The sequence below is a fragment of the Drosophila serrata genome, unplaced genomic scaffold, assembly GCF_035046125.1.
Source record: "Drosophila serrata isolate PLE 108 unplaced genomic scaffold, ASM3504612v1 contig_272, whole genome shotgun sequence".
Taxonomy (NCBI): Eukaryota; Metazoa; Arthropoda; class Insecta; order Diptera; family Drosophilidae; genus Drosophila; species Drosophila serrata.
The window spans coordinates 2,976,486-3,002,500 of NW_028257170.1; the positions used below are offsets into that span (position 1 = coordinate 2,976,486).

At 37.4% G+C, this 26,015-nt stretch overlaps 4 protein-coding genes across 8 annotated transcripts in view; 2 read left to right on the plus strand and 2 right to left on the minus strand.

Moving 5' to 3' along the window:
- The first annotated feature begins 367 nt into the window (after positions 1–367).
- cmpy (crimpy) overlaps positions 368–26,015 on the plus strand; it is a 92,853-nt gene continuing 67,205 nt past the window's right edge. Inside the window, exons 1-2 of one of the 4 annotated variants that reach the window (XM_086834213.1) lie at positions 368–615; positions 21,818–21,962. The gene's annotated coding sequence lies outside the window, so the exon portion shown is untranslated. The remainder of the gene's footprint in view (positions 616–21,817; positions 21,963–26,015) is intronic. The other 3 variants (XM_086834214.1, XM_086834212.1, XM_086834215.1) reach the window with 3 other exon arrangements.
- Positions 970–1,489, minus strand: LOC147643483 (accessory gland protein Acp63F-like). The gene is made up of 3 exons (XM_086834220.1): positions 1,375–1,489; positions 1,156–1,317; positions 970–1,093 (listed from the first exon to the last, which is right to left on the minus strand). The coding sequence occupies exons 1-3, from the start codon at positions 1,403–1,405 to the stop codon at positions 1,032–1,034; spliced, it is 255 nt and encodes an 84-aa protein (XP_086690346.1). The 5' UTR covers positions 1,406–1,489; the 3' UTR covers positions 970–1,031.
- Positions 15,816–26,015, minus strand: part of LOC110176692 (uncharacterized) — a 16,643-nt gene continuing 6,443 nt past the window's right edge. Inside the window, exons 2-3 of the mRNA XM_020943123.2 lie at positions 24,267–24,563; positions 15,816–17,883 (exon numbers count right to left, since the gene is read on the minus strand). Coding sequence (XP_020798782.2) covers positions 16,757–17,883; positions 24,267–24,351 — 1,212 coding nt within the window. The 5' untranslated portion in view covers positions 24,352–24,563 and the 3' untranslated portion in view covers positions 15,816–16,756. The remainder of the gene's footprint in view (positions 17,884–24,266; positions 24,564–26,015) is intronic.
- Positions 22,033–26,015, plus strand: part of Gr77a (Gustatory receptor 77a) — a 5,931-nt gene continuing 1,948 nt past the window's right edge. The window contains exons 1-2 of one of the 2 annotated variants that reach the window (XM_086834211.1): positions 22,033–23,033; positions 23,100–26,015. The exon at positions 23,100–26,015 is cut by the window's right edge and continues 1,948 nt beyond it. In XM_086834211.1, the coding sequence (XP_086690337.1) occupies positions 22,518–23,033; positions 23,100–23,726 (1,143 nt within the window). In that variant the 5' untranslated portion in view covers positions 22,033–22,517 and the 3' untranslated portion in view covers positions 23,727–26,015. The other variant, XM_086834210.1, reaches the window with a different exon arrangement.

Genomic DNA, 26,015 nt, shown 5'->3' on the forward strand with positions numbered 1-26,015 from the left:
CTTAGCTTACTAAGCTTGCTGAGCCTTAAGAAAACTCTTTATCTAGCCCGGTTCTGTTGCTAAATTCTTTAGGTTTGGTATTAGGTTTAATAATACTTAATAAATAATTTATAAACTCTCGACTGAAGCTGTTGGCAGCAAAGTTTCCGCTGCATTTTCATTGGAAATCCAAACGAGAACGAGAAGGAAAAGGAGAAACTCAAATTCAAACTCAAAACCTGGCCCCAACACCCTGGTCTCGAAAAGCCGGGACTAAATGTCTCGTCGAGCTGAGGATACATTTTGTTTGTTTACTTTGAAATTGTAAATGGATTAGCCGCACTCCGAGGCGCGCCAAGCCTGACAAATTGAATTTGTTAGACTCGGTAGAAGTTTTTGGCAAACTTTTGCGTGCATGGTTGGATATTGGACGTGGCCCCGGAGTGGTTATACTCGTAGGAGAAGCCATCGCCCATAAACCTCGAAACAAAACTTTGTCCGGCGAGTGTTGCGAAATAAATTGCCATGCCGAAGGTGACGGGACCAAAAGCAAAAGGGTTTTGCAGCAACTATTTTCCCCCATCAGCCAAAACCATCAATAAGGTGATACTTTAAACGGATGTGATGGCAACAAATGTGAGATTAACCTTAAACTTGCCATCCATTGAAAGTGAAATCATTTTATGGAAAGACCAAAAAGGAATTCTCCATTTTTTTTCTCGAAAATCGAAAGCAGATAGTCATCAATAAGGTGTTACTTTAAAAGACATTTATCAATTGAATTGTGGATTATCTGAAGTGGAACTTGAAGAAAACGTGAAAAACTATATTTGATATCAAAAGAGTATAGGGAGATTAAATTAAGAAATATAGTCAGGAAGTTTTCTAGAAAGAATCTTAATTTAAGGCTACCAAAAGTTAAAGGTAAAATATTTATTTCACTACTTACCTTTAAAGAATTTTGTCCAATTATTATTACTTTATTAAAAGTATTTTAAAATGTTTTATAATTCGTAGAAACAAGGTTTACTTAAACAGTGTAAGAATGTATTTTAAATTCCTGGACATGGGGGCAAGGAAATAGGGCAACCCATAGGCAGAACATCAGTGATAGCTGGGGAATATGAAATGATTCTATGAGTTGTTCATTAAATCCATAATCTTAGTCCGACTTACGTGGCAGGTGGAATTGCTTAAGTAAGCAATCTTTGTATCTCAAAATGCAAAAATTCGGTGCAGAAATCGCGCAATTGGCAGTAACTCCGCAATGTGGATCAAGTTCCCGGGTGCACGCGGAATGACATATCTGCGCGTTGCTCAAATCCAGAAGAGACATGGCTTTCGAGAGATATAGGAATTAGTAGCACATCTTGATATAATTCCTATACTTCTCACCGATTACAAAAATAAATAGGAGAGCTTTCATATTGATAGTTACTCTCGAAAATGTCCCAGTAAACTGAAGCTTAGCTCGAGAAGAGCTAGTCTTTATTATAATATACAATACAATATATACTCATTAAAATGCAAATTTTAGTACTTCGTTTTGGGTTTTAAGACACTTTTATTAACCATGTTTTATTACCAGTTAAAACGTAGGTTTAAATGCATTGCTTACAAGTTTTTCTTAGGAAGTTCTGTTTAATTTCTAATTTAATTTCCATATAGGAAAAAACGTTAGAGTTTTTGTGAACGTTTTACAATCGAATTTACCATTTTTCATCTCTCTTTAAATACTTCTTTCCTTTCCACTCGTTATTGGTTTTTTTTTCGTACAATTCCATCTTGATTTCCGAATTACATTTCACATGTACCTTGAACATAAGTGCTGGCCATCAATAGCAGCCATTTTTAAACCGCTTATACGAATATCCAAGTTAAACTTCAAATGCAGCAAACGAGTTCTTTTTGACAATTCATTCAATAACCACGACGTCTGTTGGTGAAATCTTGATTGCGCCGCACAAAAGTAAACGAAAAATCCCTGATATATATATTCATATATATAAGAATATAAAAACCGAACAGCAGCAGTTTCATATCTTTAGTCAGATGAAGGTTGTAAATTCGGAGATAAATGTAGGAATAATAACAGTTTCGACTTTGCATTAGTATTGTAAATATTGTATTCAAATTACTATGAACTCTACTTGCACTGCAATTCCTTCCCCTGTCAGACATGTCTAGGGCCAAAATTCCATTTAATTCCTGTTATCGACAGACAAGGAATTTAACTCAAAATGAGACAACTTCAACTGTTGCTGCTGGCCACACATGCAAATCCAAATCCAAATCCAATTCCATATTTAAGTCCAAAAGCGTTTAGGCTAATTGAATCGCTTCGAAACGTTGCTGAGCCAAAGTGAATGGGCCCTCATTGCGATGTAATCCCGCCTTTAATAGAATACCCTTTTGGGCCAACTTGTGCTAAAGCCAGCAGCAGCCGCTGCCGCCCGAAAATGTTGCCTCTCTTCCCAACCCTTTCTGCATTTCCCTTGGTTTTGGCCCCGGTCCGTCATTCACATTATTATGATGAGATGCAAATCTCGTTAAAGGACACTTCGGTCCCCGTTCCTCCCCCCCATCAGCCATTTCACCCATATAGACTACACTTCAATATGTGTGCCATATGCCCCATCTATATCTTGGCAGCCGCATCCACATGGTTTTCCACGCCCTGACTGTCGCTCCTGTTTTTCCTCCCCTCTCCCCACACAGTTTTCCCATCCTTTTGGCGTGTCTGTGTGTTATTCTTATGCAAATTACATTTCCTGTGTTTGAGCTACAGCTTGTAGCTACATGTGTATGGGTGCGCCATACACGTACAGAGAGAGAAAATTTGTGCCAAATAAATCTTATAATCCGATGTGTGTTTTGAAAGGATTGATGCGGAATTGTTGATGTTTTAAAGGGGCTTTGAGAGGTATTTGTGGGTTTATTTGGGATGTAAGGGTGTTGTTATAATGTTTTAAGATACTATAAACAAGTAATAAAAGTTTCTATAAAATATAAAGTTAATTTTTAAATAAAGAAACTTAAATTAGCAGGTAAGGCTTTTAGCAATTATTGTGCTAAAAGCATTGCCTACTTTTTAGGGGCTTAGTGAATTGTGACAAAGAAGAGAACCACATTAGCTAAAACTTTAATTAAATAGTTTAAAACAATTATAATATAATTTATAAATTAAGAAACCTTTTCGATTTTTTTTGTTTGAGTTTATCCATATCTTATTTTAATTTGTAATATATCAAACTTTAAGATATTTTCGATATGCTAGTAAAAATGACATTTTTTCCGATATTTCATAACGAATATTTTTTTTCTTGTATAAATATATATGTATATTTTTTTTGTTGTGCAAAATATTTCTTAAAATATTCCCTGTGCAGAGATGTAGCTGCCATTGGAATATTTTGCATACTCCTCGTATATAGCTAAAAAATATTCTACAATTCTTTTGTAAAAGTCCGCAACAGACGGACCAAGCGCTCATAAATGTTTTCGCTTGTCAGCCTCGTCCCATCTCACTCTCCTTCTCTATCTCTATCTCTCTCTCTGTGACTGGCTGTCTGGCCATCTCTTTTCCCCATTTGCATCTGTCTATCCTAAAACATGGCTATCTCTGTCTGTCGTTTGCCTCCTGACGCCTGTCTCTTTCCCTTTCTCTGAACAGATTTGACATATTTGTTGCTGCTGACTTTGCTTAGTATCTTATTTGCATTTGTAAACTTTAGTGTGCCATTTTGTTCATTTGTTCCTTCGTTTTTTCCTCCTTTTTTTTCTCCACTGATTTTGCATTTTATATCCTCGACGCACATGTGCAAATATCCCTGTATATACTCACATATATTATATTTATTTGAAACTCATTAGCTCTTGGGGGGATTTTTTCATTTCCGGAATTTTGCCTCCACATTCAGTGGCAGAAATCAAATGCAGCTTCAGCGGATTTTGCCCTGACATGTTAGGTATAACGAACATTCGTCGAGTTTTGTTAATTTTGCGAAGCTCAACACTTTCCCCGAGAGATCCTCTTACTTGCCTCAATGCATATGAAATTTACATTTTAGAAATTGGTGCTGAAGGGATTCCTGCAGACTGATTGACATTCCGAATTGAAAGCAAAATTCGACAGTTTAATTTATGGATAATTAAAGTGATGAACGTTGGCCAGCGCTTAAATGGTGTTTGCATAGTTGAGTCATGCACAAAAGGTGAAGCGAATATTCTGTTGGGGTTTAATTAAGTTAAGTTTAAATGGAAATTCGAGCTGTTTCGGTTGATTGGTTTCTTAATGAATTCAGAATTCAGAATTCAGAATGTGATGCCACGTCGAATGTGTGAAATTAATTGGAAATTCTCTTGAATTATTTGGTATAATTGTTCGCTTAAGGTGTTTAGTTTTAAGCTTTCTATTTAGAAATTTATGTTTATTTTGGAGGGATATATTTTAATCAAAATTCAATATTCTGCATGGGTAGATCCTTTTGGGAATTCAAGAGCAGCTAAAAAACGAATTTATTCTTAGTTCAAAAATCTCTTATCAAGAATTTACTATTTTAATTCGAGTGCTATGTTTTCATAACATAAAATAACACAACCTATTCTACCTTTTACTTGGCAATCTTTGTCCAATTATCACAATTTTTCTTAGCTCACTTCAAAAACAAGACAAACTAAATGCAAACTTTATAATTGGTTGGAAGTACCTTCCTGCTCGTTAAAAGCACAGAACAATACATGGATTTAGAAGTTGTGTAACTTTTTATGAAACTTTTCTTTAGCAATTTCAACAAATACTTCAAGTTATATGTTCCCTGAGAGGTTTTATACATATATATTTTAATAAAGGTGAAAAAAGTAAAATATATATTTTTTCTTTGTCACATTCACAGAGTATTAATAACTTCACTCTGGGCTTAGTTCAAACTATCGACTTTCTATTCAAAAGCACTCTCCGTAGTCTATGTGTGTTTTTTTCTGGTTTTCTGCTCTGGTTAATGGCCATCTGGCTGCACGTCTGACAATTGGAAAATTGGAAGTTAAAACCATTAAATAAATGAGTGTCACACTGCGGGAGCCGAGAGACAGCGTAGGAGGTAGAGCGACACAATCACATTTCAGTCGAATGCTATTTGGGTATTTTTATCTCTTTCGATTTACCAACAGTCATTCGAAGGGGGTGTATCTGTGTGTGGTTGTGTGTGTCTCTGTGTGTGTGTGTCGAGGGGTTAACCACTTTGATTCGTCCTCTCGTTGGAAAGGCAAAACATCAGCAGACCGAAAGAGAGCCCTGTGCTCGAAAGTCAACAGTTTTAACCTAATCACAGTGGATTTTATTGCCGCCTCACACAAATCGATGCGAGCGGATGTGAGTGCGGATCCGGATGCGGATGCGGATGCGGATGTGGAAGGAACGGGAAGCGGAAACGCAATGGAGCCGAAGGTCCTTGCCAACCATTTTGTGGGCGGACCACAGAATCTACAGGGGAATCATTAGGTTGCTGCGTAAGAATTTTCCGGGTGCGTTAAGTGCCCCCATTCACAAAGCAGCAGGAACCTCTTTTTTTTTGGGGCTTTTCGGGATGGACACTTTGAGAAAAATAGTTTAATGGGGGAAAGTAATAGATGTTTTATAATAAATTTGTGTTTAATTAATAATTTGATATAGTTTTGGAACAGTAAACATTAAAAGCATATACAAGAAGATATAAACTCCGAAATAGCATAGTTTTCTGTTCTTTATGATACTTTTGTATCTTTTTTAATTGATTTTCATCTTAACATTTACTTGAATAAATATTTAGGCTTTCTAAAGTAAAATTCAGTTTAAATTATATTTAAAATTGTTTGATATATATTTTATATAAATTTTTCATAGTGTGTGTCCCTTATTGGTCTCAAACTCGAAAGCGGGGCGGTCTGTTGAGCCCAGCCTTAAATGTTATTTATCTCTAGATTAAATGGATTTGTGTGCAAAATTGTCTATTTAACTGGGGGCCAAGCAGGCTGCTGCCTTAACATTCGCATCGTCATCACCATCGGGGGCCTTTAGTATCGGAATCAGCAGCACTTTCGTTGCTCGAAAGTGCCGGCAACTTCATTGTTTGAACTTTTCACCGAATACGTGGGCGTTTGATTGAGTTTCAACAAGGGTCGCCTTGTCCTCGTGCCCTCGGGCGGAGATTTGATAAAAGGCCCCTTTCCGCCCATCTAGATTTTTACCCCATTTCACTCACTTCACTTTTCCTTCATCTTATTCCATCCTTCTCCTTCCTTCTACCAGTTTCGGTTTCTATTGTCAATTAGAACTGACAAGTGGCCGTCTATATGGTCGAAAAGTGTTCGTGTTTATTTCCTTTAACGGCCTTGGTTGACAAACGCGTTCGATGGGTTAACTGGATGCCAGGCATCCCTTTTGCCAATGGCCAACTATCTGGGCTCGAATGTTAAGTGGCTGTAACCAGGTACAGCTGTGTTTGAAAATAAATGTAGGGTGGATCAATGAAAGTTATTGGAAAATTTATATTAAGTTTGATATATGTATATAGAAAGCTTATTTTTTAAATTTATACAAAAACTACTTATTCATTTTCTCGGAATTTTCTCTGACAAAATAAGGAACTTATTCCCACAACAGCTTTTTACTTTACAATCGAAAAAAATCGAAATACAATCGTGTACCTTTGTAAATACTGATAACATATATATATATTCTTTCAATTTTTCTTTTTATTTTTTTATACGTTAAAAGGAAATAAAATATATATACCAATATATATTCCAATCTCTTCTGAAAGAATCACTTCAAGTTTATTGGTCCAAAAAGGGGTATCAATTCACGGCTTCCTGCTCTTCAACTTGTCGCTAATTGTTATGCAACACTGAATTCGTTACCTGAAGAGTTTGTCACACAAAAAAATTTCAACAAATTTCCATGCCAATTTCCAACCATTTACATCACTTTCCAAAGTCCGTACATATGTACCACATAAATCTACTTACATACATATGTCAATTTTTTTGTGTGATCGCTAAAAAATTTTTGTTGGATTTTTTTATAGCTTCGAGTTCAATGGTCTTCTTTGGGAAATTGTTGGCGCCAACCACCCTGAGGGAAATGTGCGTTTTTCCGGCAATTCTTTTGGGGGATTGTGTCCCACAAAGAGGTCACAAATGTGATAAATTTTTCACTGCTCTCGGCCAGTTCTGCCATATGCGCGGATATTTTATGGTTGAAAATTCTTGCAGCAATTCTTGTGCTTTGTTATTCAACACTGGCAGCAAGGAAGGGTTCACAAATAAAGGAGATGGTCGCGCATTCTAAGCTGAACTTCCTTTGGCCCAAAAACTAAGCGGTGCACTAAGAAAAATCAAACTACTTTTGGGCTTACTAAATAGGTACTTTTACGGGATTATATAACTAAATAATTAATGAAAGAATACCCTAGACTTTACTAGTGACATAATGTAGTTTTATAATAACTCGGAAACTTGAAACTGCATTTTTCCTGAGTGCAATTTTCGCCCTGAATGCAGCAGACAAACAATGGGTTTCTTTTGCAGGATGCTGAAGCTCTAGATCTCTCGGCTTAAGGCCAGATGCAGTGAACCGGCCAACAGACAATGGCCCCAAAAAAACACTCCCAGAGAGCCAGCTGAGGAAAACCAATTCAAAATAATAGTCTAATAAACTTACTTAGCGTGCGCACAGCTGATTAGGCGTCCCGACTTTCCACTCTCTGGCTCCTCTGTTACAGTTACTACTGCCACGATTTTTCCGTTTGGCATCAGTTTTTGCACAGCTCATCTTAAAGCCAATTCCCCACACCCCCTCCGGTTTTTCCTTGACCTCGCTGCGGGAAAATTTTATTATTGCGCTTCTGCAGCTGGACGGCTACAAAAACGTTCGCCGCGGTCGTTTGCTTAATGCGCCGTTCGCCGTTCACAGTTTGCCCCGTCGCCATCCGATCTGCCAGATAGCTGCGGCTATAGCTTTACCTCTCCAGCACCAGTACCAGCTATATAGTCATGGCAATGAGTATGAGGATGGCGATGGCGATGGCGATGGCCTTTCTGTGCTTATGGGTGAGAAATGCTTTCTTTATGTATTAATAGCACTTTCACTCCCTTCAGCACTCGAGGGTCGGTCCAAGGATGGCAGCGTGATTGGAGCTTTAATGTCCGGACAAGGTTCGGAGCTAATGACCGATGGCAGGAACTTGAGCAAGTATTTTAATTTAATACAACTTGAAAGTTATGGCTTCATTTTGTACTTTGAAATTACCTTGTGATGAAAATTTAATCATCATTTTCCGGGAAGCTTTACTTATCCTGTAAGCTTTTGGAAAATTACAAAATGTACATGAAGGATAGTGGATATTTGATTCCTTATTTTACAAAATAAAACAAATAGGAGCTTAAAAAAATAAAGTGGGATGTACTTTCAATTGTAGTTTTAAAAGTTAACAAAACATGCACGTATAAACTTTCAATCAAAGGCAAAAGTCAATCAAATCCCCACATAATTTACATACAAATAAAATCTTTTAGGCGAAATATTGACATATTGATGTCTTAAGAAAAATAAGCTTGTTTTAGTAAGAAGTCAATAAGCCGAGAAGCTTTTTATGTGGTAGTTGACACTCAATTAAGAATCGATTTTTGGTGGTGTTTTTAGAGAAGCAATAAAAACAAGAAATACGATTAAAATGTGCTTTGAATAAATTTTCACTCTCTGTGCTAAAGAAATTATATTAAAATTCGAATGAGTCAACTAATCAAAATGTCGTTAAAAAGGTATTTGCATAACCAAGAGAAAGAGAAATATTATGAGAAGTGTGTCATTTTGCACTTGTTTTTAGTCAATCATCAAGTTTTAAGTATGGCAATGGAAAAAATTATATTTTTGATAAGAACATTAGCTAAGGAAGAATTTCTAAGTTGACAAGAATAATCTTAATTTTCTTATAATTAAAATACTTCTTATAAATTAAAATATTAGTATAAATACGGATTATAAATTCATTTACCTACAAATTTCTTTAAAATCATTTTATATATACAATTTGAAATTATATACCTTATGATCTTTATTGTAAATATACTTACAAATCCACATATAGAGACTCAAACAATAATGTTTCTTACCCAGATTAAAATGTTTTTGGCTTTATTAAAATCATTTTAATGCAAGCATATTTTACAAGCAACTTCCGAGAGACTTTAGCCTGATTGTTGGGGAATAAGTGCATGAATAAATGATGAATAACCCAAATGAATCCTCCACAACCATCACATCCGATCATCACGCTCTCATCTCTGGATATGAAAGGAGCCATCGCCGAAAAAGGCGGCATCAGCGGCTGGCAACTGAGCACCAGAGCACATTTATACGGGAATGACTTCAGTGTTTTGTATCACGTAGTAAATAATTCCTTTGTGGCATTGTCTTGGTTGGCTTTGCAGCTTTCGGCTCTCGTCCTTTTTTGTGTCGTCCTCCCGCTCTGAAATCTCTTACGAAAATCCCAGAACTCCCCGGACTGCCATTCCATCGCGGTCTAGAGGGTGTTTACGTGCTTTGAGCTGTGCCTGTGAGGTAGGAGGTGGTGGCATTTCTGGTGAAAATTGGTCTAGTGGAGATTCCAAGGGGGGAGTTTGAGTCCTTTATTGTTACGTGGCAAATACAACATAAAACGAACGTGTAAATGTTATTTCTTGATTTATTTCCGCGGTGCATGCAGATGCTTACGCCAACCGATTTTAAGGTCTCCCACAGCATCCCTCCATCCCCCCCAAAATCTGCCATTTCCAATTCCCTTTCCATTTCCTATCCACTGGAAGCATCCTCGATATATGTTACATTACGTATACGCCGTGTGGCGGATTTTCATTTCTTCTTTGGCTCGGTTTGGTTTTCGCACAACACGGAGCGTCGACAAATATAAAATATTCCGCTTACCTTGCACAAATATTTATATATGGCTTTGGTACATAATATAAAATTACTGCATGTCTCTATACATATATAACTGTATATATGTATATATTGTGTGTGTTTTTGTGTATTTATGTTTGAGATGGCATTGTCGGCATTGGGGCCTGGCAGAATATTTTTTTTGTGTCGTCGTATCTGTGCCATTTATTGTGTTTTTTTTTCTTCGTTTATGTACCCTGTAAATTAGGGCCACGGGTTGATGGGCACTAAAGTGTAATTGGCTGTGAAAATAGTGGAAATGCATCACGGTTTTATCCTTTATTATATAGCCATAAAATGTTGCACATAAAATATCTAAGTTTTTATAGCGGAATTTTTTGAAATGGATGTTTGCTAAAGGGAATTTTCTGAAGTTTTAAAAGATACTTTCATTACTCATATAATACAAAATTATTTTGCATTTCTTTATATTAATTCTTAGTTTTGTATTAAATATTTTAAGCTTTGTGGCTTCCGAAATATAAGCTTATTTTTATTATATGCAATTCAAGATACTATTTTATGATATTTTCCTTTTTAAAATTTTAAAACTTTCTCAAATATGCATATAATAATAACCATAGATTATTTGGTAATACAATTCAACATTTCTAGTATAAAACAAATATGTAACGTAGTCATTATAACTTTATTAAATGAATTACTTTTATAAATTTAACCAAATTACATTACATTGATAAATTGCTTAGATTTTCCCTGATAATATCTTATTATTCAAAATTCTTTGATTGCTTAATTTCATCTATTATCCCGATTAGCTAATACACTCTCTCTAATGAAAATCCTATAGGGTATTCATGCCACTCACCTGTTATTGCGTCCTCCTTACCTTCCTGTGTTTTTGTTTGAGTATTTTGTAATTTTTGTCTCGCTTTTGTTCTCTGGTTTTTTATATTTTTTTTTTCCGTTGGCCGGCGTGTGTTGGCTGTTCGGCACAAAAGCAAACACTTTTCTTGGGTGCAGGCGACTTTACATAGCCCCCCATTTTCCCCCTGGCTTTAGCCCCAACTCTTGCCCGTCTAGGCTAAGGCAAAGGCAATGGAAAAAGCAAATGCAAAGGGAAAGGCCCCCATGGCTTATATTTACCTCTCGGCTTAAGCCAAGGCGAGACGTTTGTCTCTTGGCCGCCCGCTTCGATTCTGTTTCGGTTTTCGGTGGGTTTTTGGGGCTTGCCAATGCACGGAGAAAAATATTAAGTAAATCTTAAAAGCACTTTAGTAATAATAAACACGTTTTTATATGAAAATAAATTGAATTGAATTAAAAGGAATCAGCTTAAAGCCCAAGTAGCTATGGATGTCCCACCTGTAGCTTTAGTTTAATCCTTTGAACAAAAAGTAAGTTAATAAATAAATATGTATTAAAAATACATTTTTTTGATAGTTTTTAAATTCAATAGTTAATAATAAAGTAAACTTAATCACGGAAAGGCTTTAAATTTGTTAATAAATGAGTTTTATTTATGTTTTTCTTGGACTATTTAGTTTTTATGGTATTTACTACTAATTAAAATAAATTATATATTTATATTTAAAATATTGAAGTCCCGATGGAAATAATTTTTAAAAAGGTCAAGTTAATCTTCACTAATTATTCCATGAAGTTTTTTGGTTATTCTTTTTATTAAAATTGAATTTATATTAAAAAAGTTTACCAAAGTAAATATGTGGATACTCTAATTGTAAATCCTTAAATTTCCAATGGCTAAACTAGTTTTGATTAAAATATTTATTTAATTTCATTTTAAACTCCTTAATTGGATTAATTTTCCTGCAAAATTTAAGTCGTTGTATAAATTAATTTTTTAATTGAAAGATTTTTCTGGTATTTAATTCAGTTGTTAAGTTTGTATACATTTGTTTATTTGGTTTATGTATAAATAATACATTTAATCACTTATTAATTTGTTCTTAATGATTTTCCAATATATTTATTTATTCTGAGCTATGTATTTCTTGGTTCTATATGTTAAACCTTATCAATTATTGCACTAATCACAAAGTATATAGATTTCTATCAAATTGAAGACTATATTTCGTTCTCTGCATAACCACTGCTCTCTTTACGTTTTATTAATCCAAGAATTACAATTACAATACGGCGTTGTTCTTTTTTTTATATATTTTATATATATATTTTTCTCCCTGTATATAGGTTGAGCTCTTTTTATTATTGTTGTTAATGTTGCTGTTGTTGTTGTTGTTGCTGATGCTGTTGTGTGTGAGGTTTTGGTTCCGTGTTTCGCCTGTTGACGCAAATTGCCAAAATTGCCTGCGGTTGTGTTTACATGGCGAATGTAACAGACAACAGACAAGTGACAGCCGCACGCACCGAATTCAAATAAAAGCCAATGCCAATGCCGCCATGTCTACAAGTGCGAAGGTGGAAATGAGGGGAAAACACGATGGCCCATGGAAAATGCAGGACGAGTCAGCAATCGTGCGGTACATTATTTAATTTTGACATGTGCTTGGGGTTTTGTCATCTGTATGTACAACGGCAGCCCAACTTGTAAATAGCAATTGGCAATTCAAATTTGGGCTAATGTGCCTTTGATATATGGATTGAGGTGGTCCCTTATACCTATTGATATATATGCTTAAATATGTATATATGTGTATAGGATATTGTGCATATATTGATATAGATTCCGGCTTAGAATCGAGTCTCATTTGCGGCCATCAATGGTGAAGGCGTCTTTGATGATTTTATTGGCTTCGGTTTGCCTTTTTCGATAAATCATTTGCATTTATGGCATGTGACAAGTGCTGCCATTTTTCTTACTCAATCTGATGTCCTCTGTCTCTTTCCCTTTGCCACAGCATATGTCTCTTTCTAATGATGGCCAGTTCTGATCTGAATTGATGGCATTTCCATTAAACATGGTTGCAAATCAAGTGCCTTTCCGTTTCCTGTTTTGATTCGAGAACATTTCGCTTTAATCTTGACCGGGGTTATGCGGTTTTTGATTTATTTTCAAATTATGTGTATTTGTGGTTATCGATAAATGGAGTTTAAAGCGGTATTAAAATCTATATATTTGACATTTACTTAATTTAAGTTTTAAGTATTATTAAAGCTTCCTTTTCCTTAAGGAATTTTTTTCTTTATAGATATTTCAGCTTTTAAATAATCTCCTCTTAAAGCTAACCCAATTGAGTTTTCATGAACATAAAATACCTTTTATAAATATTTTTTTTTTATATCACTTTTTCTTTATTTACCTTTCCTGTTCGGCAGTCTATGGTCACTTGTCTATTATTTTCAGTTTGTTAAAGATCAATTAAAACGCTCGAATAAACAATTGTACTTTATTGTTTGTCCGATATCGCTTGTTCCTGTTGATAGTTTTTCTCCTGTTTTTTTTTTTTTTGTTGTTGCCATTGCTCTTTGACCGTAGAGAATTTTTCCCATTTCCTTTCAACTTTTTCGTCCTGTTGCCTGGGCTTTGTTGTCTGCACTTTTCAATCTCCTTTCGGTTTTCCTCACTCTGTTCCGCTCTCTGGGTTTTGTGTGTATTTTTTGTGTGCAATGTTTGCAATGGCTATTCACTTCTCGAGACATGGATTTGATTGCTTGGATGCCTTTCAATGTCCATTCGCCAGATCTTAACCCCATATTTATAAGGGGTTTTCAAAATATTTCAAATATTTTATAGAAAACGCTATTGAGTTAAATATACTTAAATATATAATAAACATCATGGGGATTTTTAATTAAAAATACATTGATTGAAATTCTAATTTGGTCCTGCCTTTAAGTTGTATATGTTTCTTAATATGTTCTTCTTTTTATTCCTTTCTCTTCCTAATTCATATTTAATTAGGAAATGTACCCGGCCTAGTACTCGTTAACAATAATTACATCTTATAATAAGTCTAATTAATACATTTATTTAAATGTATAAAGAAAAGCTAAGACCCTCGGCAAAGTTCCAGTGATTTAGGCCGCATTTAGAGGGTTAACAAGGATGATGACGAGGACAATGATGAGGATGATGATGATGATGGCAGTGTTGAATGGCGAACGAACGCCCGAGATATAAATTTCAACAGTATACTTTTTTCATCCACTTTATGCTCGTACTTCCTATATTTCTTCGAATTTTTTTTTTTTTTTGTTGTGTTGCTGCTGTTGTGTGTGGCTGAAAAGCAAATCTGTGTAGTGGGCGCTTGTCCTTCCGCTTATCGAAGGAAAAGGAGCCGGAGCAGGAGCAGGAGCAGGGAGCAGGAAGCATGGAGCTCAACCTCTCCTCCTCAGATCACAGATGCTTTTTTCTGTGCGGTTGCTCCTGCCGAGCCTCAATAAATCTACCATCGCATATCTTTGGGGCTCGCTTTCGTGTTTTTACAGCATCAACAACAAAATAACTCAAAGTGTCATCCAAACTCTTGAAGTCTATTGTGTGGTGCCTTTGTTATACAGCATCATGCCCAGCATCCAATACCTTTCCCTTCTACCATATTTTCCTTTTTGGCTGGCTGCTTATCCTTACAAAGTGTTTGACGGTTGCAATCGCCGCTTTGTTGAAGGGGGGGACGACTACACGTGTTTCCAGGGGCGTCGTTCAAGTGGGGGGAGATGGGAGCAGTGATTATTTTGGCCCTGCCTGGGCACTGGGGCAATATGCAATATACCCAATACACTATACCCCTCAGCTCTCGAGTGGCATTTTTATTAGGTGTATGGCTCTGTAAATCACTATGCCACCCACTCAACTACAGGCTCGTATAGAATGCCGAACAAATATATATCTACACTTGACAAATAATATTAAAAAAATTAAATTCTTTAAAGGAATATCCTCTAAAAGACTTTATTATTAAAGATATACGCCAATATTTTATTATTAAGAAGTGACTTGAGCAGGAGAAGGATAAATACCTTCTAAAATAAACAATTTTACTTAAATATTTTCTTTTTAAATTCTATATAAAATCACTTTGTAATTTTCATATTGAACTCAACCTTAATTTAAGAATATTCCAAGAATTTCTAAATATTTCCATAAACATTTTCCCCCGTGGAATGTGTTTACCCATTTCGAGGCCAGAAAAATTCGTTTGATTTTTAGTGTCTTCGAGTGTATACTTACTTATATGCCTTATTCATGGTATATTTGGCGTCTGATAACAATCTAAACAAAATGTATGACATTGTTGGGGACTCCGGATTCCATTTTTCTCGATGTGGGTCGCCCACACAACAAAAGGCGCCACCAAAATACCCAATTCCCATGCATATTCCACAGATTTCTCTCAGGGTCTCCAAGGGGAACGGAACAGTTCAGCCCAGGACCTTCGCCCATCATCCGTACCTTTATATATTTTATGTTACCCACTTCAAGTTGTGCTGGAACTTATTACATATTATAAATCATATCATGGCATGACATTATGCTTAGCATACAATTTGCCAGAAAGCAGCGACCTTTTTCTCACTTGCTCTTCGCTTTGGCGCTGAAGGTCGAATTTTAAATTTGTGTGAGCACAAGGAACTTTTTTTTTATTTTTGCCACAAGTTTTGATTTTTTGTTAACAAAATAAGTATAAATTGAAGTGCCTTGTTTTGTTTCGAAGAGGATTTTGGGAGTTTTCTATACAAGATCTCATAAAAAAAGCAGCATATAGATTTTTTAAATCTTTTAAACTTCCAAATAGTTAACAAAACCCCTTTTTGTTTTTTATTTAAAGAGTTCAAAAGTTAAAGTAATAATATTTTTGGTATACATTTACCCCTCAAAAATTGTTTTGTAATAAATATTCCCTTCACTACGCCAGACAACTTTTCAGCGTCATTAATTTTCCCGAAACACTCGTTATTAAACAACAATCAAGAATTTAATTGGTTTCCTCGCTTTGCATACCAATTTTGGTTTATTTTTAAGCATAAATTTAAATAAAGTTCTTTATAGTATACATTTATGTGGCAACTTTATGACATTTAGCTAAAGTATAGAACCTCCTTCTTCGATTCCAATTCGGGGTCTTGTGTTGCAAATACTGTTTGTCCTTCTTCGAAACAGCAGCGTGCCTTGGTGTCGACAAATTACATAGGCTAATTAGCATATATATCACATACTTCCTAAATTAAGAGCTAACAACTAAAAACTAAAGCGACGAACGTGCGTGTGTGTCTGCAAGCGAGTGGATACATCTCTCTCGCTTTTAAGTATTTTGATTTGGTATTATAGTTCTCTTACATCGAGGTTTAAGTTTACAAAAAATATATATAATGGACTTCCCATGGAAGGCAGGGGAAAGCATTAAGTATATACATATACATACATCGATTTGCGTTTAGTAATAGTAACTCTTGTTTCGTTTTGTAATTAAATATTTTGTTGTTTTGCGTAATTTCATAAGAATACTTTGATTTTGTTGCTGCGGAAGTTCGTTGCTTATCTTTTTCGTTTCGTTTCTTTTCTTATTTTCCCCCCCAAATTTTCTTGTGCTTTTCTAGTTCTCTCTTTTGGGTTGCAAAGTGAAAAAGTGAAAAAAGTGAAAAGTTAAAATGAGATCAATACCAAACAATCAAAAAGGCAAAAGGCATTAGAAAGACTTGTGTTGGATATTTGGTATTCCTATCTAAGCGATTCTAAGCCGATTCATTCGGTGTGACCAGACCAGTGGCATGAGTGCATCAATTGCACGCCTGGCCACACACAAAAAGCGAAAACATAAAGTCTGAACCAAATATAAAGCGGGAATACTTAGAGGCTAATTAACGTTTGATTACATTTAGTAGTTGCAATAGTATTTCGAAAGATCTCTCCTTTGCTCAGATGCTGTGGTCCAGACTAGAGACCGGATCGTAGGAACGTTTCTTGGCGCGCTGCATGTAGATATAACCGCTCAGAACGGAGATGATAATGGTAGCCACCACTGAGTAGGTCAACAGGCCGTAGAAGTAGTTGTAGGTCTGGTCGAAGGCACTCTGGCAGATGGTGATGGGTCCCGGCGGGGCAGTGGTTGTGCTGGTTGAGGTGCTGCTGCTGGAGATGGGGCTACTTATGGCTATCAAATCTGCTTTCTGCTCCGCAGAAGTCTGAGTGGTGGGGGTGGTGCTGGTGGTGGTGCTAGTTGTAGTGGTGGTGGTCTGTGGTTCACCCAGCAGTGGCGGCAGTGAGTCTTGCTCCTGGTCCTGATCCAGCTCCTGGGACTCCTCGTCCGTGTAATCCCTGTAGCCACTGTCGTGCGGCATGGGGGCACAACTGGGCCAGCAAACAGGACAGCAGGTGTCCTTAAGCGTAACCTGCCGCTCGCTGGGGCAGTTGAGGTTGCCGCAAAAGGACATGGCACACTTGGACTCACCCTTGACGCACTCACACTCCTGGCAGCCATCGGTCCAGGTGTCGCCATCCTTGTAGAATATCCCCGGTATCTTGGACTCGCACACGCCGCCACCCGCCTGCTCGTCACAGCTCTGGTGGCAAAATAGAAAACCGGAGTTGCACTTGCACCGTTGGCAGTCCTTTAGCCACATGAATTCCGTGTCCAGGACCTTCGTGCAATTGGGTTCAGCGCGACACTCGTAGGTGCCACAGCACTGACCCGGTAACTGCATGTTCTCCGGCACCAGTTCCGCCACCACCTCATCCTCGTTGCAGTCGGGAATGTAGCACGTTTTGCACACACACTTCCGGGGCAGGCAGCACTTCTGATAGTCGCTCTCAGAGATCGTGCTATTGTAGTACGAGGACACCGGCAACTCCACCGCTGTGTCCTTGTCCTTGTCCCTGTCATCGGCCACAAGCGAATCATTGGGTAGCTCCACCGCATTTGACTTAATCAGCTCCACCGCAATCAGATTCTCACGCACCGCACTATCCGCCGGACAGTGCATTTCCGCGTCCGGCGGACACTTGACTGAGTCACATTGATCCGGCAGCAGCGGCATCTGGTCAACTGAAACGCAATAATCGGAAGGCGAGAATACAGGTCAGCCATTATAGTGGTGGGTTCAATAAAATATGAAGGTCTCAGTTGCAGCTTAGGTGTACTTAAGTGGGGTTTTTGGGAGTTGCGTGGGGTGGCAGGTTTTAATGGAAGGTCACCCCCAAAGTAGGGCATAGTGTTTAAGACATCTTAACTACAGGACAAATAGTAATAGGGTAAGCCTCTTAAAAGGACAAATAAACTACACAAGAACCTATATAGTATCTCCTACATTTAAGAGTTATTAAAGTGTACTCTAACTAAGGTTGAAAAGGAGCTAAGAGGAGAAAGGTAAAGACCTTAGCAGTTTTCTTTCAATTATATTTTCTTTACTTCTTATTTATCAGATATCTGTCCCAGCTGGATCTTTTATTAAAAACTGAATAATCTTTTATAAAATTCTTTATTCTATATCCACTTCATCTCCACCCATTTTTCCAATATATTTTTCACAAGTTTTTCCACATCTTTGCCTTAATTAAATCCCCCCTTTTGTTAGTAGTCTCTGGGTCATTGGGATATATATAACTGAATGCATTAAGGTCAGGCTTATCTGATGGCATGTCCGGTTCTTATCTAAGTAAGTGATTCATTAGCCAAGAATGGTGACTCTCTTACCAGGGAAAAAAAGTTCAACCAATTAAAGTTTTTCTTCACTTTCTGGAAATGCTATTACGACTGCTATTGATTGTTTGCCTTCCATTAATTTTATATTCTATACCTGAGACTACACCCCACTAAAATTTTGGGCTTTTCTTTTCGGGTTTTCCGCGGAGTTTTCTCCTTTCTTTTTTGGTGCACGTGCAAGTTCATTGTTCAAGTTAATTTGTCATTTTCACTCGCCCATATAATGGGAAATTTTCCTCTTATTCCGTTCTGTTCGTTCTCTCTCTCCCCGCGATGCCCTTTAACCTTTGAGTCGGAGCTCCCTCGATTTTCCTTTTTCCGGGTAAACAATCAAGTTCTGGCCGAGAACAAAAGTAAATATCTGGCTGGGGAAAATCTACTTGATTTAAGCATAAGAATCTCCGCAGTCTGTCGAATATTAAAAACTAAACTTTTTCGGTTCGTCTTTTGTTTTTTTTGTTTTCTTCCCCTTGGTTTTTTTATACCCTTGCAGGGTATTATAATTTCAGTCAGAAGTTTGCAACGCAGTGAAGGAGGCACCTCCGACTATATAAAGTATATATATTCTTGATCAGGATCAACAGCCGAGTCGATCTAGCCATGTCCGTCTGTCCGTCTGTCCGTCTGTCCGTCTGTCCGTCTGTCCGTCTGTCCGTTTCTACGCAAACTAGTCTCTCAGTTTTGAAGCTATCTGAATGAAACTTTGCAGTTAGTCTTCTATATACTCTCACTCGTATATATGTCGGAACGGGCCGGATCGGACGACTATATCATATAGCTGTCATAGGAATGATCGGAAAAGTTTTACAAAAAAAATTATAAAATTTTTAGTTTTCAACAGAATTTGATCAAATTTGAGATATAGCCATTTCATATTATTCTACAATTTTGTGTAAAATTTTATGAAAATCGGACGACTATATCATATAGCTCCCATAGGAACGATCGAGAAATTAATTCAATTAATAAGTAGAACATTTTCAGTTTTCAACAGATTTTCATCAAATTTGAGATATAGCCGTTTCATATTATTCTACAATTTTGTGTAAAATTTTATGAAAATCGGACTAATATATCATATAGCTCCCATAGGAACGATCGAGAAATTAATACAATTAAATTTATAACTTTTTTAGTTTTCAGCTGATTTTCATCAAATTTGAGGTATAGCCATTTTATATAAGTCTTAAATTTTGTGGCAAATTCCGTAAAAATCGGACGACTATATCATATAGGTGCCATACACACGATAGTTTGATGTAGAGGAAAAATGAGAATCTGTGAATGTAAAACTGCAAATATAATATGTATAGGTGAATGAAATGAAAGCAGGTATTACTTCATTGTTTTTTAACACAAATATATATAATTTATATTGTATGGATTCCTATTCATAGAAGTTCTACCTGCAAGGGTATATAAACTTCGGCGTGCCGAAGTTAGCTTCCTTTCTTGTTATTTTTTGGTTTGGTTTGTTCCTTTGGGCCTGATGACTTTGATGTTGGAGGACAGAATGTTTGTGGAGTTTGTTCCGGAGGACGGACCTGAACCCGGGACCCGGGCAAAGTCCGGATCGGCATCGGCTGCTTTGAAGGAGCTCAACAAACTTCTTACACTTTATTTAATTAAAGTTTTACTTGTTCGCTGTTTTTCGCATTTATTCGCTGACGCTGTCGTGTTATCAGCGGGACAGCTGGGACAGTTGTCAGCCGCCCTCGTATCCGCAGTTCGACTTTGAAGTTTTGGCGGCAGGGAGGTTAGATTTAAACGAGCCATGTCCAAAAAAATACAAAACAATTTAAATGTTGTTCAACTTGATTTTCGACAAAATCAGAAAAAAAACCAATACAAAATACACGGGATTAGTCGGAGTTTAATTGCTCTTTTTTGAGGGATTTTGTTGCAGGTTTTTAGGTAAGATATACATAAGGTTTTATATAGAAATATTTGATATATATAGAAAATGGAAGGTAGCATTTAGATAAGAAGAAAATTTAAGAAAACTATGAGGAACTTGATTTTATATACATTTATATATACTTGAAACCCAGTAAATGTAAGATTGTTCTGTTTTTTATACTTTGCTTAGGGCTTAACTATCTTATCACACCAAGTTTTGGGTTTAGGTTTCAATTTTTCTTTTCAGAGTTTGCTAGCAAGTAAAATCTTATCGTAAGTTGGTTCAAAAAATTACCCACAACTTAAATCCTGACCAACTTGTTTCCAAAGAAAAATCTTTACTTTAGTTTCTATTCAAGAAGTTGACATACTCTTGTGATTTTTAAGGAATAGAGTCTATAAATTATATGAAACATTTTGAAAAAATGTTCTATCTCTTATTACAAACATTTTTCCATGATTTATCATAAATTTTCTTAAATGAATGAAAAGTTCTTTGAAGTTTTCTTTTTATATAAAAAAGTCTATTATGATTTCAAGCATTTTTTGTTTGTTTTTCAAGTAAGATCTCAACCTTTTATTGTTTTTGTATATTTTATAAATATAATTATTAAGTACAAATACTTAAACTTGACTAGAAATGCTCTTATCGCCGCTGTAGAGTAACCAAAAAGGAAAATGTAAATGAATTAGCCGTCAGACGAGGACATGGCATTGCATTTCGCATTTTCGCAGAGCTCTGAGTGCTGGAGCTGGGCTCTCATAGTGGCGGAGCAACTGTCAGAGTAGCCGGCCACCTAACCTAGATAAAAACCAAACCGCACACTTGGCTGCCTATTCAGATAAAGTCGGTGCCGGCGACAGAACCAGAAGCTATGGAGGAGAACCGGGGCCTAGAACCAGATCCTCCTCCTCCTCTCCTCCTGGGGAAGAGGACAAAAGGCGCACAGAAACTTGTAGATACATGGTTGGCTTTTTATATTACCCCCTTTTTTTATACTCTATTTTTTGTGTAGATTTTTTTCCCCCCAGTTTGGCTGCTACTTTGGGGTCTTCGGTGAGAAACTTATAAACAGCCGTGGAAAGTTTTCATAAAGGATGAAAGTAGGAGAACTTGTACACACACACACTCTAGAGTGTTTTGCATTTTATGTAGCTTGAATGGAGACGAGAGAGGGGGTAGAGAGAACTCTTTAAAAAGCGAAAAACTTTTTTAATAATCCAGCGACAAACGAGAACGATAAACAACACTGTCTGTGACCTGCAGATACAGATACATAGTATCTTCACACCGAACTGTGTCAGGATTTTAAATTTGTTAGTTTATCTCCTACGGCAGCAGCAGCTGTGATTGGAAATCCCAATTTAAACCCTGCAGGCAGCACAGGACACCTGAAGCCACTTGCAAATTGAGTGATTTCCCGATGGCAGACATCCGAGAGATACATCTGTGCGGCTGGCAAAGCCACAGACCATAAAGCCTCCCGATGTTACCTAATTTTCATCTGACAACAAGAGAGAGAGTGAGTGTGTGATTTTCTTTTGTCTTGTTTGTCCGGTCTGGCCAATCAGCCAGTTCTCCATCCATCCATCCATCCATCCATCCATCCATCCATATATCCATATATCCATTCATCCATTCATCCATCCATCGATGGCGAACCCTTTTGTTGTGCCACTTTTTGGGGGCTGCTCACTGAGTGTGTTATCTGGCCAGATTATCTGGCTGAGTGAACGCCTCGGCTAAACGAAATTCAATCAGGCTAATAGCTGGCATAACCACACTCGGAAAAATTGGGGTTTTTATAAAGGAAATAGTTGTCAAAAATGTTCTCAAAGTGGATAAAAAAAATCTGTATTATTTTGTATTGATTAAAAGCCATCTTCAAACAACTCTTCAAGGAAATCCTATATGTATATCTTAAAATGTGTTTTATGTACGATTTTCCTTCCCATTTTATATACACACATTTTCTGCAAGTGTTCTTGCTTTAAGTGCTGCCTTTGGTTGTGATTTGATTATGCAACTGCCTTTGGCGCAGTCACATTCCCAGCTCTGTTTCGCTTAAATCGCAGCAATGATGCCGAGTTGGTCGGTACGTTTGGGCCATTTGATTTTAGCCTTACTGTACAGTCTGACCAGAGTGTTTGGCCTGATGGCCACCGGCCAGTCAAGTCCTCGGGGCATTGAGAGAGTGAGAAGGAGTTTGTATTGGCGCCTCCATGGCTGGATGATGCTGATCTCTGTGGGCGTCATTTCGCCTTTCGCCTTCCTTTGCATCTACCATCGGATGGCCTTCCTGCGTCAGAACAAATTGCTGCTCCTGATTGGCTTCAATCGATATGTCCTGCTGCTGGCCTGTGCCTTCGTCGCCCAGTGGATACACTGCTTCAAGCAGGAGAAGATCATTGGGTGTCTGAATCGATTGCTGCGATGTCGCCGGCAGCTCCGGAGGCTAATGCATACGCAGGAGCTGAGGGATTCACTGGACTGTCTGGCCACCAGGAGGCATCTGATGCAACTGGGTCTGCTGCTGTGCTCCTTCATCTTCTCGACAATTCAGCCCCTTCAGGTGCTTAAGGATGATCCGGAGGTGAGGCGTAATCTGACCTACGCCTGCTGTTTGGTCTTCATCCTCACCTGCCAGCTAACCCTGCAGCTCTCCCTGGGCATGTACACGTTGTCCCTGCTCTTTTTGGGTCACCTGGTGAGGCATTTGAATCTGCTGCTGGAGAGGATACTCACGGATGTCGGGTGCATACTGGAGGGCAGCACCTCACAGGCTGGATATGGTGCAAATCGCCAGCAGTTGTATAGGAAACAGCAGCAGTGGCTGGCCCTGGAGCTGTGGCAACTGCTCCGAGTGCACCAGGAGCTCCTGAAGCTGCACAGATCTATAAGCTCTCTATATGGTGTCCAGGCTGTCTGCTTTGTGGCCTATGTGCCCATGGAATGCATGGTGCATCTGTTCTTTACCTACTTTATGAAGTACAGCAAGTTCATTATTCGCAAGTACGGTCATGGATTCCCACTGAACTATTATGCCATTGCTTTTATGACGGGTCTTTTCACCAATCTTCTGCTGGTAATTCTGCCCACCTTCCACTCGGAAAAGAGATTCAGTTGCTCCAGGGAGAAGCTACGATGTGGAAGTCGAACTTTTCCATCAGGAATCATAACCAGGGAACTCAGAAATACAGTAAGTTTTGCAATAATGAGATATATCCATAGCCAGTATGCACTCGTTCAGTTTACAGAAAAAAAACTGTTTTCAACAACTAATTAAATCCCATTCATATTCAGTGAAGACTACTCGTAAATGACACATCATAAAATAGTTATGAATAATTAAGGCTCACTGTATAAGGAAGAGCATTTAAAGCTATAGAAAAAGAATCAATAAAGATTGAAAACTGATTGATAACGATGTACAATGATTTCAATTGAATCAGAATCAGAACTTGACTTCCTGAATTCTTTATTACAATCGTAAATGCACATGCACAATTTTGAATACCCTAGAATATGTCTTTAATATTTAATTAACTTATTATACCTGCAGCTTAACTACTACGGATTGTATCTGAAGAATGTGGAGTATATATTCACTGTCAACGCCTGTGGTCTGTTTAAACTGAACAATATCTTGCTATTCTGCATAGTACAAGCGATGCTCAACTACCTGATGATACTGATACAATTTGATAAGGTCTTGAACCAATAGCTTTTGGCCCAGACAATGGCCATAAATTAAGCTGTCTAGGGTAAATATATATGTAAGCAGAAAACTCAGGGAAGGCTCTGGGTGTGCGTTTGCTTTACTTACGTGTCGTTGCACTGGAAACAAATATTAGTCCATATATTATTAGCATCTGGTGCAAGCACCTCCTTGGCATGTGCAATCTTGGCATGTTGCCTTCTGTGAGGGTCTTTTATTTCTTCTTCTTAGAGGGGATGCTGGTGAAATGGGGTTGGCGACTGATGACAATCAATATGACCTTGCCAGAGGCTCGTGTGTGTCTGTGAATTTGCAAATTCCTGCCCCGGCTATCAAATCATATAAATGTCTCGTTATAATTTGCAAAAATCAAAATCAATTGGCATCTTTTTTGGCGAAAATTAACTGCAAAGAAAGAGAACAGGGAGAGAAATTTATAATACTACAATTTATATTTCTTGGCTTGAATTATGGTAAAACTGTTGTAGTTTATTTGTAAAAGATAATAAATTACAGAGAACCTGTTTACACTGAGTAAAAATTCCTTATAAATTTGTATTTATTTTCCTTACGAAATTCCCAACAATTTTTCCCCCCATTAAACCTTGTATATTTTCTTTTTCAGTGAACGAAAGAGTTTTGTTTGTTATTCCGCTCATCAGATGAAATGCGAATTCTAATTTGATTGCATTCGCTAAATGAAAAAAATAAAGAGCAGAGCCAAAAGGCAGTAAACACTCGACGCGTTAATAAGAACAGGGCACCTCTGTGCCTCTTTTATTCGAGGTTCGCGGATCGGATCGGATCGGATCGGTTTTGGTTTGCTTTGGTTTGCCCAGTTTCGTCATTTGCTAAAAATAGCAACCTTTTTTCGGCTCTGCGAGTATGTTAGTTTTAATGACCAAGTGCCAGTCTCTCCATCATCCCGAGGAGGAGGAGCAACGGCAGCATCACGCCGGGGTATCAGCGTTAGGCAACAAGGGTCGGGGTCAGCCATTTTCCCCGGCAACCGAAAAATGTTTGTCCATGTTTTCTGGCTTTGGTTGAATGGGAACTGAAACTGGACTGAAACCTCCTCTCTCCCCTCTTTATAAAAAGGCACTGATAAAGATGGGGCAGCACAGAAATCTGGGGGGATATCGGGTTGGACCTGGCAGTTCCCTTGTCCCAGCATCCATAAAAGACCTGTTCATGTCCAAATCGAACAAATTTGACTTGTGTGCCATGCACAGCAATCACTGAGACAATAAAATCGTACTTAAAATATTTCTAAAACATGATAAAGCCTTTCCAGTGTGGAAATTTCTTTAAAATATATTACAAACACTTATAGTTTTCTTTATACTTATATTCCTATAAACATTTTTGTAGCACACCTAATTTATTTACAAAGATGTATTCACCTCAGTTATCATTTATTATCTCTCCGAAGTGAGATCTTATTTGAATATATTGTACATTAGTATGCCTTAATATTTAGTCTTCATTAAGACTACCATAAAATAGAGAGAGAGGTGGGAATCTAGCCATGAGATGAAGTCATCTGATTTAAATCTCGTTTAATCTTAACCATGCAATCAACAATTGAGACTACTAATTCAAGTTTTAGGTGTTTTGCTTCTCGGTTCATTAATTATAAACAACAAAAATGCAAACAATTTTAAACTAATTGAGTTTGATTAATGGTAAAAGATAAGAGCTATATGTATGAGTACTTAATTTTTAACTACCATGCATTTTTGCCAGTGTTTTATTGGCATTGAATGCCGGACGATGATTTGCCTTTCATATGCATTCAATCAATTCCTAAACGTATCCATCCACTCCCATTGAAACGAGTCTATGGGCCGGAGATTT

Bases quoted from the DNA above. Each gene is read 5' to 3' on its own strand.
- LOC147643483 (XM_086834220.1), bottom strand. From the start codon at position 1,405: ATGAAAGCTCTCCTATTTATTTTTGTAATCG. The intron at 1,318-1,374 runs GTGAGAAGTATA...ATCTCTCGAAAG, and splicing joins CCTATTTATTTTTGTAATCG to CCATGTCTCTTCTGGATTTG. The intron at 1,094-1,155 runs GTAAGTCGGACT...CATATTCCCCAG, and splicing joins TAAGCAATTCCACCTGCCAC to CTATCACTGATGTTCTGCCT.